This window comes from Mytilus californianus, unplaced genomic scaffold (genome assembly GCF_021869535.1).
Source record: "Mytilus californianus isolate M0D057914Y unplaced genomic scaffold, xbMytCali1.0.p SCAF_5, whole genome shotgun sequence".
NCBI classification, from domain to species: Eukaryota; Metazoa; Mollusca; class Bivalvia; order Mytilida; family Mytilidae; genus Mytilus; species Mytilus californianus.
This window is the reverse complement of record NW_026262701.1, coordinates 70,528,611-70,543,630: the sequence shown is the minus strand read 5'-3', so window position 1 is coordinate 70,543,630 and position 15,020 is coordinate 70,528,611. Positions and strand designations below refer to the sequence as shown.

The 15,020-nt window shown below is 32.5% G+C and overlaps 2 protein-coding genes across 6 annotated transcripts in view; one reads left to right on the top strand and one right to left on the bottom strand.

Moving 5' to 3' along the window:
* The window catches only part of LOC127701324 (mitochondrial ribosome-associated GTPase 2-like), a 560,717-nt gene extending 549,948 nt beyond the window's left edge, over positions 1-10,769 (bottom strand). For both annotated transcript variants that reach the window (XR_007981979.1, XM_052205214.1), the window contains exons 1-6: positions 10,671-10,769; positions 5,744-5,904; positions 4,982-5,129; positions 3,261-3,376; positions 2,309-2,530; positions 1,493-1,631 (exon numbers count right to left, since the gene is read on the bottom strand). Coding sequence is in view for 1 of the 2 variants with exons in the window: in XM_052205214.1 (XP_052061174.1) it covers positions 1,493-1,631; positions 2,309-2,530; positions 3,261-3,376; positions 4,982-5,129; positions 5,744-5,869 (751 nt within the window). In the remaining variant the exon portion in view is untranslated. The remainder of the gene's footprint in view (positions 1-1,492; positions 1,632-2,308; positions 2,531-3,260; positions 3,377-4,981; positions 5,130-5,743; positions 5,905-10,670) is intronic.
* A 164-nt stretch (positions 10,770-10,933) lies between these two features.
* Positions 10,934-15,020, top strand: part of LOC127701343 (plasmanylethanolamine desaturase-like) — a 429,461-nt gene continuing 425,374 nt past the window's right edge. For all 4 annotated transcript variants that reach the window (XR_007981983.1, XR_007981981.1, XR_007981982.1 and 1 more), the window contains exons 1-3: positions 10,934-11,108; positions 12,691-12,810; positions 14,861-14,952. Coding sequence is in view for 1 of the 4 variants with exons in the window: in XM_052205234.1 (XP_052061194.1) it covers positions 10,964-11,108; positions 12,691-12,810; positions 14,861-14,952 (357 nt within the window). In the remaining 3 variants the exon portion in view is untranslated. The remainder of the gene's footprint in view (positions 11,109-12,690; positions 12,811-14,860; positions 14,953-15,020) is intronic.

Sequence of the window (15,020 nt, the reverse complement as noted above, 5' to 3'; positions counted from 1 at the left end):
TAAACTAAAGTTAGAGTGCGAAAACCAATGTGTCTTCGGACGACGATGACGACCATGACGACGACGCCAACGTCATACCAATATACGACCACAAAATTTTTTGGCGGTCGTATAAAAACAACACATGGTCAAAATAGCTTGACTTGCTACAGGCACAAAATATGATGTGTAATATGTCATAACAGCAATCCAACAACAGAAAAAACAAGCAATCTAAGCAGAAATAAATGATTTACCATTTCAGAAAACCTGATATCACCATCTGGTTTTTTGGGGAGTTTGTTATTCCAACAGTTGATTAAGACTGCATGGGTTGATGTCTTTTTGATGTGTAACGGTTTTTGTCTTTCTTTTATTATTTTGGTCTTGAATTTTCATATGGATTTTTATATGATTCTATTCTGGCACAGTTATTTCAGTATTCTATAAGTCTCCAGGCACAGATCCAGAATTTGATGTTAGAAGGGAAGGGGGCACTGTAGGAAATAGAAGTTAGTAGACTATATTTTGACATAAAAATTGCTGCAATTTCACCTAAAAATTACATTTTCAACCGGATTTCCGAAGATTTTCAAAGGAAAAATCGGTTATTGATTTGGGAATGTACAAGGAATGGGCAACTGGGCAGGCGGCTGCCAAACAGTGTCTGTGCATTTACTCATGATCCGTTCAACCAAAGCTATTCAAATTTTAATATGTTGTTACTGATGACAAAATGGAGGTCAAGTTTGATATTGATGATTTTCACTTTCACCGTTTAGGAGTTGTGATTCTTGAAAGATTGAAAAATGGTGTTTCAAGTCGTGTCCGTGCTTTAACTCATGGAGCATTCAACCAAAGCTTTTCATATTCTAATATGTTGTTACTCATGACAAAATGGAGGTCAAGTTCAATATTGATGATTGTCACTTTTACTGTTCAGGAGTTATGGTCCTTGTGATATTGAAAAAAATACCAGGACACAAATAAATGTTAAAAAATACGGTTTACTGTCATTCCGAAGAAAATTGGTTATTGATTTGGGGATGTATGGCGGGCGAGCATCCGGGCGGGCGGCTGCCAAACAGTGTCTGTTCATTAACTTGCAAACGCTTTGACGAAATCTTTTCAAATTTAGATATGTTGTTTCCTGTGACTAAATGAAGGTCTAAATAGATTTTCATGATTTTAGCTTTTATCCTTGTTGAGTTATTCACCTTTATGTAGGGAAAAGTGATACTTAGATTGATTTTGGCATTTCCATTTCTGAATCCTACAAAAATTCATTTATTTTTTGTTACTTGATCCTGCTTGGGGGTCCAGATTTGTAGGAAAATCCAGTTTGCTGTCACTTTGACAGCCTCTTGTTTCTTTTTATTTTAGGAAAAGGGGAAAAAGGGGGGGGGGGTAAAGGTGCACGCCCATCTGAATCCATGCATTGTCTCACATAATTACTATAACACATCAATGAAGTGGGTATACTGGGTGTCTACAAATTGTCAATAATAATCACCTGCTATTTGTATGTAATCATCATAACCAACCATACCAATATGTGGATTCATTGTAGTAAATGGAATGGGTGAAACCTTTGGTTTAGCTCTAGAAATAGCCCTCAAAAGTGTGGACTTTCCAGCATTTGGAAAGCCAATCTGAAAAAAAATTGAAGGGTTTGAAAATTAAACCAGCATAAGTGAGTACAACTATATCATTTTGTCAAGTAAAAATGTTTGAAATCAAATTTTCTGCATTATGTAACATTAGGTGTCCAGAAATTGATGAAAAACAAATATTTTACAAAAAAAAAAAACCGACAAATTGATGTAATTCATCACAGTATTAGTCCTGCATTAAACTTTATCATCAACTAATCTTTTAGTTTTTGTTCGTTTTTTATTAAACCCAAATTACAAAAATTTTCAAGCATATTTTGGCAAATTTAAGTGATGAGAAACTGATGGAAAAAAGATAAAATATTGATGTTACCAACCTTTCTGCATAATTACATTGAAACAGACAAAAGATAGTAAAACGTAATTCCTGATATTTCTATGAAATTTTGTTGACAATGAAACTTGAGAAATGTGGAAAGTATTTGCTATTTCAAGAAAGTATTTGATTCTATATAAGCTCAAAATCCTGTCATGTGTTGCATTTATTTTGAAACTTTAACTCTATGTTGGGCCAAACTAGGCATTTATACCCGATTGTACTTTTCATTTACTAATAAATAAATAAAAATCTCTTAATCTGGTGCACAGAAATTTCTACTTAACTGTACATAAGATATACAAAGTTTCAAAAAGATCTGTCTTTTTAATCTTATTACCAATCCTGCATTAGCCATTATCCTTAGTTCAAGCATCAATTGTCTACTCTCTCCTTCCGCACCCAACTCAGCTTTTGCCGGTGCTGTGTTTGTGTCTGTTAAGAAAAACCTGTTGCCCCGCCCACCAGATCCACCCCTTGCAGCAATATAGTAATCATGTTCTTCATCAAGACTTGTCAACATCTTTCCTTCTTCATTCCTGACTATTGTACCCTGAGGAACCTATTGAAAGCAAGAAGAGAAAAAGAGAAAATTGTACACCTTTATAAAATATTAATTATTGGATGATATCATAACAGATCATGTGATCATTTACAAGACCAAGATGTTACTGTTCGTACAAATTTTTTTTACATTACTTCAATATGATCGTATATTTCTCCAGATCCCATACCATTGTACACACACCAGTCTCATGATTATGTTATGAAATGTTCTCTTTAATTTTGGTTTTATAATTAAAATCTACATAAATTTTGTAGACATAAAAAAATGACGTTTTTCTTTGAACAATATGTAATTGGTTGAAACATTTAAAATTTAACACAAGTTTCTAGAGTTGTAAAAATGCTTTTACCCTGGATATATATTTTGATATTTATTACTTCTAATTAGATGAAGTTCGTTTTTTTTCAAAGACAATAAGGTTAGATCTCAAAGAAAATTTACATAAGATGGTTCTGACTGTTTGAATAAGTAACTCCCAATGTGTTTACGCATCCTGGTTTTTGAAACATTGGACTTTGTTTAATGGGCATAGATTAACCCACTAAAGCAAATCAAACAAAACACATAAAATGTTTTTACTCTGATCCACTGAAGCTTGTTATGCATTTTGCGTAACCTAAAACAAGAAAAATGAGATCAGAGCAAACAAAGGCAAACACCCAATTTCCAATTTCTAAAGATGAGAAAGTCTATATTTTTCTATGTAAACACAATGGCAAATTACCTTAACATATAAATGTTCAGCATTTTTTCCATGGCAATTCTTGGACCGTCCTTTGACACCAGTGTTACCATTTATAACTGTTTGTAGATGGTTAAGGGACCTTATATCCTTGGATGCTGCATAAAAAAACAAATCAATGTACCAGGGTAATTCAATGTCTTATTATCTGGCTTACCTGACCAACATTTATTTTCAAAAACCATGAAATAAACAAACTTATCGCTATTTTGTGTTTTTTTCCTTTGATCTTTTTTTTAGATAATTTTTCATATCATGCTACTCGCTTGTGATAGAAAATATTGCTAGAAACTAAGGACACCCGTGCTGTTGTCAATGTAAACATCAACAACATCTATGCAAAACAGAGATAAACAGATTATCAATGGTCTTTCAAACTCCAGGATCTTTTTTCAGCCACATCTCATCTCAAGGCTGCATACATATAGATTTTTACAGTTTTTTTCTTAAGTTGTGCTGTAACACCACTGTCCAAGGATAGGGGAGGGTTGTGCACTCATAAACATGTTAAACCACACCACATTCCATTTATAATGTTTCCATAGGTTCATGCTTCATTGAACCATGAAATATAGTTCAGTGTCATTTTGTTTAGGTAGAGGGTAAATATGTTTCCACGGGTCCATCCCTATTAGAAGTTTATGAGTATTAGCCAATTACTATCTGAGAACTGAAGTTGATTGTAGGTGATATTGTTCAAAAGGCCTTGATAGGCAGCAAATTTTGAAAAGTATCATGGTTACAAAGAGTCAGTCTCTTTAGGTAAAGCTGAAAATACGTGTATCAGACTGTATGTCAATCAGTATATGAGAACTGACTGTCGACATTCACATGCATTTATGGACATAGATGAAATGGGTATCCTGGACATCAGTCATCCTCGACTTCAATGACTAATAAACTAAATATGACAAACACATATATAACTGGTAATTAGTTTTGAATTTTCTACTATTGATGACAAGCATATTGTTCTCTTGATATTTTTTTTTACTAACTTCTTATTTTCTTAAAGGGGATGGGGTATGGAAGGGTTTTTTTTGTAGAATTGGATTGTTGTCTCCTTGATGTTTGTAATGTTTGTGATGTATGTAGAACTTAAGCCAGAAAAAAATGTATGACAATTTTGCAGTAAAATTACAAACTGATGTCATGAAGCACTAAAATAAAATTGCCAAAATTAACTAAATTGGTCTGCAGTTTCTATTTTTCCTCATACTGATACTTTAGTGCTTGAAAAGGCCCTACTTTTAAAACACTTTACACAGTCTTCTCTATCAAATATACATGGTTCATTGAATTACATCAGTGAAATCAAGAATGGCATACCATTGAGGACAACATGGCTTACCATTGAGGACAACATGGACTACCTTTTAGGACAACATGGCTTACCATTGAGGACAACATGGCCTACATTTGAGGACAACATGGCCTACCATTGAGGACAACATGGCTTACCATTGAGGACAACATGGCCTACCTTTGAGGACAACATGGCTTACCATTGAGGACAACATGGCTTACCATAAGGTCAACATGACCTACCTTTGAGGACAACATGGCTTACCTTTGAGGGCAACATGGCTTACCATTGAGGACAACATGGCCTCCCTTTGAGAACAATTAAAGCCATACTTTTAAGAACAACATGCCTCCCTTTGAGAACAAAATGGCATACTTTGAAGAACAACATGGCCTACCTTTGAGAACAACATGGCCTCCATTTCCCCCATCTCCTCCATCAGGACCACAAAATTCTTTATTTTTTTCACTAGTGAAACACATAACTCCATTACCTCCTGTTCCACCTGTCACTTTCACTTTTTTGAAATCCACAAAAAATGTTTTCTGAAAAATTATTAAAGTAACTTAGGTCATCCATAGTACAGAACGATACAAAGTCAGCAAATTCCAATGAGCTTCTTTTAAGCCTGGTCATATAAAAAGCTATAAAAAATCTCCTGTCACATTTCTTGCCATATGAAATATCAAATTATAACTCTAAAATCTCAGAAACTACAAGAACTAGTTAAAATCAAACTTTACGTTAGATAAAAGAAAGATTTTTTTCCAGAATATGGTTCAAAGATTGCTTGTGGGAAATTAAAGATCAATTCCTTTTTATATTCAAATATGGGGGTCTGGATGTGGGATCCTTATTTTTGCATTTTTTTTAAGGCTATTTTTCTCAATTCTTAATTTTTTTGGTCATTATTCTCTCTTCTTCATATTTTCCCATTGTTCTCTTTTCTTTATATTTTAGCACCTCTTTGTTTTCTATTCTTAATTTTGCCTATTGTTCACTATTCTTTATTTCTTGCCCATTATTCTATGTTCTGTAAACCTCATCCAGACACTCATATTCAAACTAGTGTTTTCTCAATCTTTTGAATGATCAAATAATAGATGACATTGCTAACTAATGTTAGTGAATCAAAGAAAAAATCATACTACACCCTTACTCTGTTGATTTTAGACTTGGCCTTGTGAGGTTTCAGTGGTTGAGCAGTTGACATAAGCCGTGCCATATCTCTTTTAAAATACATAGCAATTTTGCTGTATGTCAACAAATATCCTGCATTTGCCATTTTCTGCTTATCTTAAATTGTCAGCACTGAGAGCTCTGAAAAAAAACATTACAATGTTTTATATTGTTTGTTAGAGTTTATAAAAAATTTCTAATATGACGTTATTTCACTTTGGAAACAAAGCCATGTTCTTATTCCAATAAAACATGGGCTGCATGCACATGATTGACAATCACAATTGAAATTGCAACAACAGAGATCAAAATGGACATTTGTATTGGTGTTGCTGGCTAGGAAATTAAATAAAATCATTCTAAAAGTAAGTTTAAATGTATCTTCATTTTTTATCATGAAACCGTTAATTTTATATAATGTTTTGGTTTCATCAAATCAAAATGGTTGCCTTTCGAACATGTATCATAGGTCCACTTTGAAGTACAAAATTTATAAATTTTCCTATTCGAAACCGAAATTATATTCTTTCGTGCCATTCTCTATGCTAATTTTAACATGGGTAGGCATTATACTTGTCAACATTTTACAACTCGCTAACGCTCTGTATTAAGATATTGACAAATATAATGCCTTGACCCATGTTAAAATGAGCATAGCATGATAGAACAATTTCTTAAACAGAAATATTTTCATTGTTTTTTTTTAAGCTAAAAATAACATTAGGTGCCAAATTAACTAACCAAATGCAAAAATGACTTTTATTAGGTGCCCATTTGACTTCCTCTATATGTGCTGAATAGATAGGTTTCAATTGACACGATTTGACCAAGATTCATTTCCCTTTTTTTGCCATGTTGTTGCTAGACTTTAGAAAAAGTTGTTTTTTGAACAATTTAAAGTTTTTTTAGCATTGCCGATTCATCACTACCATCTTGTAATGATCTTTTATCAAACTTGTTTGTAATACATGTTTCAATTTTGTTAGTCAAATAAGAAAATCAACCATTAATAACCCTCCAAGAGGGTGACCATGGAAAATAACTCAAACCCAAATTGCATCCAATTGAAACCTTATGATCTATTGATCAGGTGCCAATTTGATTTGATTCGTTTCCTTTGATTTTCATGAAAGAGACATTTTTTATTTACAAATTTTAAATGACGATAATAAATTACTTTGGTAAATAATTTCAGAGGTTTTACGTAACTAAATACCTCTGAAATTAGATGCATGCATTTTATTTTAAACCCTTTTTGTGGATCAATACACGAGATTCCAATTGCGATTTTATGAATAAACTGCTACTTATGACCTGGGGTTATGTTTGGGGAAAATGTGTCATAGGACATTGTGACGTAAAATATTTGCTTTATTACGTACTTCAAATTTTTCTTGGAAAAAGGGTATCGTGTTTTATTTTCCCCCAATAAACGTTCGCATCCTACACATTCGCACCCAAGACATTCGCCCCCTAGGTTTGTTCACACCCTATTTTTATTTGTTTGAATTATAAGTTTTTTTTTATTTATCAAAATATTTAAACTTTCATGATTAAATTGCGGGAATTTTTAAATAAAATATTTTTTTGGTGATTTGATGATCAATTATTTTAATAATGTATAATTAGTGTTAATTGGAATTGACAAAGCCAAATTTGGTTTTATTATTCTGTGTTTAAAAATCATGATTGTTGTTATAACTAGCTTTGATGTAAATACTGCATGTGGTCCGAGTACACAGTTATTTCGTAGTGCATTTCTTTTAGACAATAAATGAAAATAAAAAAAATCCCACCTGCGCTTTCTCAATAATATTTTTACAGTGTGTTGTACTACTTTTGGGACAAATTATATCAAAATTATAGAAAACTTCATCGGCTCTAACTCAAAATATGGACAATTCTATGTTAAGGGGGTCTTGAAATCTTTTGATAGCTTCCGAAGTGCTAATTTTTAACCTTTTTCAGCTGGACCAAATCACTACTTTACTTTACAATTCATGACCCAAATTTTTTTACAGTGTAATTTCATCCCCCTACTTGCTATTTGAGGCATAAAACATGAAGGAATACATTTGGAAGGGGTACTAAAAAAATTGGCAAGCAACACACTGTCCACACTAGGGACTTTATTCGTGGACAACGAAAATCAAAGGACGATAACTGTGTACTCGGACCTAATAGGATAGAAAAATTTGACCAATCTTAATAAAACTTGGTATGACTAAAGCTTAATAAATTATGAGACTGCTGACAAAGTTTCATGGCAATAGGATATATATTATAGACAATATGATAAATTCTATATTCAACTTCGCGTGTTAAATTTAGAACGTTTAAATTGAAAAATTTCAACTATCAACATTTGGGGCTTTAAAAATTAAAATATTGCAAAAAATTACATTTTAAAGGCCTTAATATATGACATATTATGTATTTAAAGCAATAGAATACTCATTTGATTTATCAGACTTATCACAATTATTTAAAAGTCAAATTTATATGAGCCTGTGCCAAAAAATGGAGGTTTTCCAATGAAGGGGGGCCTTACATGAAGATGTATTATTTTCAAGCAATTTTAAATTTGTGGAGTTTTTTGGTTATAAATAATCCTTACATATGTATTAAATGTACTTTAAATGGAAAGAAAAATTACAAGTAGTATACCATATTAGTATAAAAGGGTCTTAAGCCAAGTAAGACTGAAAATAATTTAGGGTCAATTTAGGCCGTAGCACATATTTACATTTAAAAATGCATACTGAAGCTATAGGAAATAAAAAATTGTGTCTTTTTTATAATTTCTATACTCAGGTTACATGATACAATAAATCTGAGCATAAAAGGACTCTTGCATTCAACTTTTTTTGCAGACAGTATGGTCTGATACAAAGATTTTTCACTTTTTAGTGAAAAACTTGCATGCAATTTTAGCCTCAGCAGGCTTATATTTGAACCACTTGCTATTTAACATAAGAAAAGAAAGATAATATGTGAAATGAAACAGGTACAAAAGACATTGTGAAGTGCTTTTAATACAAATTTAGTGAAATCTTTATTATGGACTTCAACTTTTATGTACCTAGGTCCTCACATTTAACTTGATCCAAACAGGCCGTTACACGAGGGTCATTTATACAACACATTTTGCACATATTGTCTGAGATAATCTTATTTTCTGTAGATTCAGAGTTCACAAATGAGTAATACAACTGGGTTAAAGCATAGAAACACAAATATTGACACAGGAAAACCTGTCACATAGAAAGTCAGAATGCCACTTATGCATCAAAATTGAAAAAGCTTTGAAATGCTTATTTTGACCATATAATGCCAAAATGGGTAATTTTTGCAGAATTTCTATCAAATAAAAGTTTAAATCCTTTAGTTTCATGCTATCTGACAAATTGACACCATTAAATCATTCAGGGAAGTTGCCAAAGTACAGATTCTATATTTACTGATTTGGCCTCTTAGGTCCGAGTACACAGTTATTTCGTAGTGCATTTCTTTTAGACAATAAATGAAAATAAAAAAAATCCCACCTGCGCTTTCTCAATAATATTTTTACAGTGTGTTGTACTACTTTTGGGACAAATTATATCAAAATTATAGAAAACTTCATCGGCTCTAACTCAAAATATGGACAATTCTATGTTAAGGGGGTCTTGAAATCTTTTGATAGCTTCCGAAGTGCTAATTTTTAACCTTTTTCAGCTGGACAAAATCACTACTTTACTTTACAATTCATGACCCAAATTTTTTTACAATGTAATTTCATCCCCCTACTTGCTATTTGAGGCATAAAACATGAAGGAATACATTTGGAAGGGGTACTAAAATAATTGGCAAGCAACACACTGTCCACACTAGGGACTTTATTCGTGGACAACGAAAATCAAAGGACGATAACTGTGTACTCGGACCATGTAATTAGCTTTGTATGAGTAAAATATTGTATAACAGTCCCAGATCATGATGATTAATTTCATCAAAATAATTAATAAAACACTAAAGGAAACCTGTTTACGATTTTAAAATGTCAGTTTATTTTGAAACAATAAAAAAATTTATTTATGGCAATACACAAACTTAAAAACGATTAAATATTTATTCCACACAAAAACCAACAAAAAGGGCGCGAACAGACCCAGGTTGCGAACGTGTTGGGTGCGAACATGCAAGGGGGCGAACGTGAATGGGAGCGAACGTAATTTGGGGCGAATAGACCCAGATTCAGAAAAAAAGCACCAATGTAGCTTGGTATGAGTAAAATATTGATCAATATTGTATAACAGTCCCAGATTATGATGATTAATTTCATCAAAATAATTAATAAAACACTAAAGGAAACCTGTTTATGATTTTAAAATGTCAGTTTATTTTGAAACAATAAAAAAAATTATTTATAGCAATACACAAACTTAAAAACAATTAAATATTTATTCCACACAAAAACCAACAAAAAGGGCGCGAACAGACCCTGGTGAGGTTGCGAACGTGTTGGGTGCGAACATGCAAGGGGGCAAACGTGAATGGGAGCGAACGTAATTTGGGGCAAACAGACCAAGATTCAGAAAAAGCACCAATTGGTGCAGATCAAGTATACCAGGAGACTTTCGTTCTAGATTTTTGGAAACTCGCCATGTTTGAGGATAAAATAGAATGGTTTTTGTATTGAATTGAGAATTTGGGAATAGCATACTTTAACATTTTGTTTGATATCATTAAACTTAGAACACATACATGTAAATATACAGTAATTTAGGTATTTATATAAAGTCTATTAAACAGTTAAAGATATTTGAATGCCATTAAAATGAGTCCGTTTATTGGATTTCATCGGATTATTTTATCGTAGACTGATGTTGACAATGAGCTTATAGCAGAATATCTTCATCAAATACCCAGATCATGTTTCATTAACAACTCTGAGCATTAACAATGCTGTCTGGTAGAACAGGTACAAGTTGTACAACAATCATGAAATGAACACTTTAACTGAGTTATAGAATTTTTACGTGGATTCGGAATTTTGCAGTACAAACCATGTATCTCTTGATAGTTCTATGACAAAAATTAATAATTATTAATATTAGAGACATAAGAATAATAAGAAAAAACAAATTATAAAAAAATTTACTGCAGAATAGTGCTGTCATACGACGAGGTCAAAGGTAACGATCAACAGAGCAACAACATGGTCGTCAAAAAGGAAGACGAGATTTTGATGAAATCTATGTTAGAGGATGACCCCAACTCCAATGAATCAGTTGCAACAGAAAAACCCAGATGGGGACCTCAGCATGCGGGCGCCAAGGAATTGGCTAGTCAATATACAATGGGTAAAGTATTGAACCATGTTAAACTGTTAAATATATGCTTATGGCGTTATGCAACTCCTCACGTACACGGTACGGTTAAGATGCCTTTGGATTTTACGACCTTTGATGCACTGGAAACATTCATTATACTTCGGACTAATACATCTATATTGGTCTCAGATCATATTAGACCCAGGATATGCGATAAAAAGAAACTTGAAACAGGATTCCAACATCCTATTACACAATAATATGAGGCAGGTGAAGATGAAGTCCATATAATTATTTTGTGATACTTTTTGATAATCAGATATATACAAATTTGGTGGAATATGTATGCCTTATCCTTCATCAACTTATCGATTTTGGGGTTCTGAGTCCAAAACGATTTCCTGAACTTGTCGCCACAAGCTCAGAACCCCTTATCAAGAAAGCCCTTTAAAGTCTATTTGGGGAAATTTTTACCAGCTACCTCTCCTTGAACCCATGCCCTTTATGCTTACATCACCATTCTGTACACCCAAGGCAGGTAAGAATTGAATATAGCAGAGATTCAGCCTTTCAGAATCTGTTTAAATTTTGAAAATATGTTCCCTTTAAAGGTACTTATAGATCTATTTTGTCACAAAATTTATAGAAAAATCAGCCATTTTGTTATTTCAAGTTTTTGTCATGTGATCGGTACTGAAAACGCAGAACTTGCCTGTTTCCTTGACAATCACTATCCAGAAAAAAGAATTTTCCCATTGCAATATTTTGGTGAAGTTTTTCATATTCAAATTAGAGAAACATCACAAAACAATATGGCGTCAACAAGAACCCTTATCGTAAAGTGGTTTTACTAAAACTGCATGTATAATAATAAAGATGTGTAAACTGTATGAATTTGTATTGATGACTAAAGTACAAGATCACGTCATTAGTATACAACGTTAGATACAATAATACTGTGTTATGGTAACGTATTCTGTGCATGACTTCCAACAAAGCTAAATCATATGTTTATGCTCCTGCCGATGGGAGGAGGCATTAAGTGTTACCTTTGTCAGTCTGTACCTCCTAATGTATGTAAGTACGTCCCAAAATTAGTTTCCGTTCTCTTACTTCAATTTTTTGCCTCAACCAAATGTTATGAAACTTAAACATAATGCTTATTACCACAAAACACAGATCAAGACTGAATTTGGGTGACGTCACTTTTACCGTTTTAGAGTTATGCCCCTGTATAAAAGAAAAAATTGCTGAATTTTTCGTTTCCGTTCTCTAACTGAAAATGTTATGAAACTTATACACAATGCTTTTTACCATTAAACACAGATTGAGTTCGAATTTGGGTGGCATCATTTTAAAGTTCTCTAGTAATGTAAATGTCCCTTTATACTGTTATATGCAAGCGAGGGCATCATCTGTATCCCAAATGGATCTATAACCATCGTTTAAGGTAAGGTATTTTCAATAATTTCAACGGATTCTGAAAGGCTCATACATTGTATCTATTCTATTCAATTCTTACCTAAGCATAAAAGGCACCAGTTTGAGGAGAGGTAAGAAATAGATATTCATTTTATGTACATGCATTTAATTTTAAAATCTGTATTTGCAGGGAAAAGAATACAAGAGACCATATGCCTTTTTACTGCAATAGGACTTATTATATGGAATTTCACACAACTCGTTAGATATTTCCAACCAGAAAATTGGTACATTGTTCTTGTGTCAGCTAGTAAGTAAGATTGTTAATGCTTGATATTTGAATACATACATGTAGATAATATATAAAGATTCTACCACTGCATCAAGTGTGTGATACGTTTTCTAGACCGTTACATTTTCAAATTAAAACCAGAAGCTTGTCAAGCGTTTCAAATCATGTATTTTTAATTAATCGGCTCAGAGATAATATGTAGACAAACTTTATCATTCTTTTCTAATAATCTGCAAAAATTTATCATTCTTTTCGAACTATCATCAGACATGCATGGTTGCCTTTTTTCATGACCACAGTATAGCAAAATCAGAAGACAGGAAAAATGATTGACATTATAATTGAATTAAGACCAATGAAGAATTGAGATCAAGTATACCTAAGGTTGATTACAGAAAAAATCAACTGTTCATTTATAAGTTTAACCACATCAACAAACTTGCTAAAATCATCTTGGTAATTCATATGTAGATTGTCATTACTAAGTAAATTGAAGAAAAGTTTGTTGTCACAAACAAAAAGCTACCAATATTTCAATTGATCTGCACATTCATACAAATTTAAATGCTACATGCATTAAGCTTAATAAACAACAATAAAACCATAAGCTTTAATACTGGAACCTAAAATTAACATTTCGGGAATCTTCTCAATGGGTTTTTCGCTGTCACAACAACCCTTTTTGGTCTGACAGTTGAGAATGGCAATCATATTAGAGCTGGTCATAAAGTGTGTTTACTCATTATGATTGGCAGTATGATGACCTGTAAATGGCTTTTTGTTGTTGTTTACTGTACATTTATAATTCTTGAGCACCTGGCAGAAGTATTAATGATAGGAAAATGTCATACCTGAAAGGTATACATGTATGTGATACTTGACACTTGTGAAAAGTGCACTGAATTCGGTAGGTCAGGTTACTTTCTTAAAAGTACCTGTTATATGAATGTATAATTTTCATCTGTAGATTTTAATGTTTTAATACCTTTCATAGGAAAGTTTTTGTATATTTGATATATATGTTATGCATTTTGTTTATTATGCCCCCGCCGTAGCGGTGGAGGCATTAAGTTTTACCCTTGTCCGTCTGTACGTACGTATGTCCCAAAATTGGTTTCCATTCTCTAACTTGAGTTTACCTCAACTAAGTTATATGAAACTCATACACAATGCTTATTACCACAAAACACAGATCAAGTTTGAATTTTGGTGGCGTCACTTTAACCGTTCTAGTGTTATGCCCCTTTATAAATGGAAAAATTGCAAAATTTTTATTTTCTTCTAAATATCAAGTAATTTTTAAAATTGTAGTTATCTTCCTTTGTCCATGATTATAGTTGAATCAACTACAATCAATGCTTTATACAATGCAATGTTTAATTTTGACTTCCACTGATAAAACACAGATCAAGTTGAATTTGGGTAGTGTCACTTTAACCATTATTGAGTTATGCCCCTTTATAAATCGAAAGATTGCAAAATTTTTAGTTTCCATTCTGTAACTTAAGTTTGCCCCAACCAAACATTATGAAACCTATACACAATATTCATTACCACAAAACTAAGATCAAGTACAAATTTTTTGTTTCTGTTTTCTAACTTTAGTTTGCCTCAACCAAATGTTATGAAACTTATACACAATGCTTATTACTACATAATACAGATTAATTACGAAATTTGGTGACGACACTTTTACCATTCGTGAGTTATGTCCCTTTATAAACATAAAAATTGCTGAATTTTTCGTTTCCGTTCTCTCACTTTAATTTGTCTCAACCAAATGTTATAAAACTTATACACAACCGTTCTAGAGTTATGCGTGTTAACAAATAGAAAAATTGCTGAATTTTTAGTTTCTGTTCTCGACTTAAGTTAGCAACCAAATGTTATGAGACTTACACACAATGCTTATTACCACAAAACTCAGATCAAGTTCAAATTTGGGTAGCATCACTTTTACCGTTCTTCAGTTATGTCCCTTTATAACTATATAATATGCAAACGAGGCATCATCTGTGTCCACATGTGGACACTATCCACATTTATTAATAAATATGTTTCTGTTCAGTTTTAGGTATATTGACTGCAGATTTCTTTAGTGGACTGGTGCACTGGGGAGCCGACACTTGGGGATCAGTGGAATTGCCTATCTTGGGAAAGGTACTAATTAATTAATCACTGAGTTAGTAATGCTGAATATGGCAGATCAAGTTATGTTTTTTTTTTCA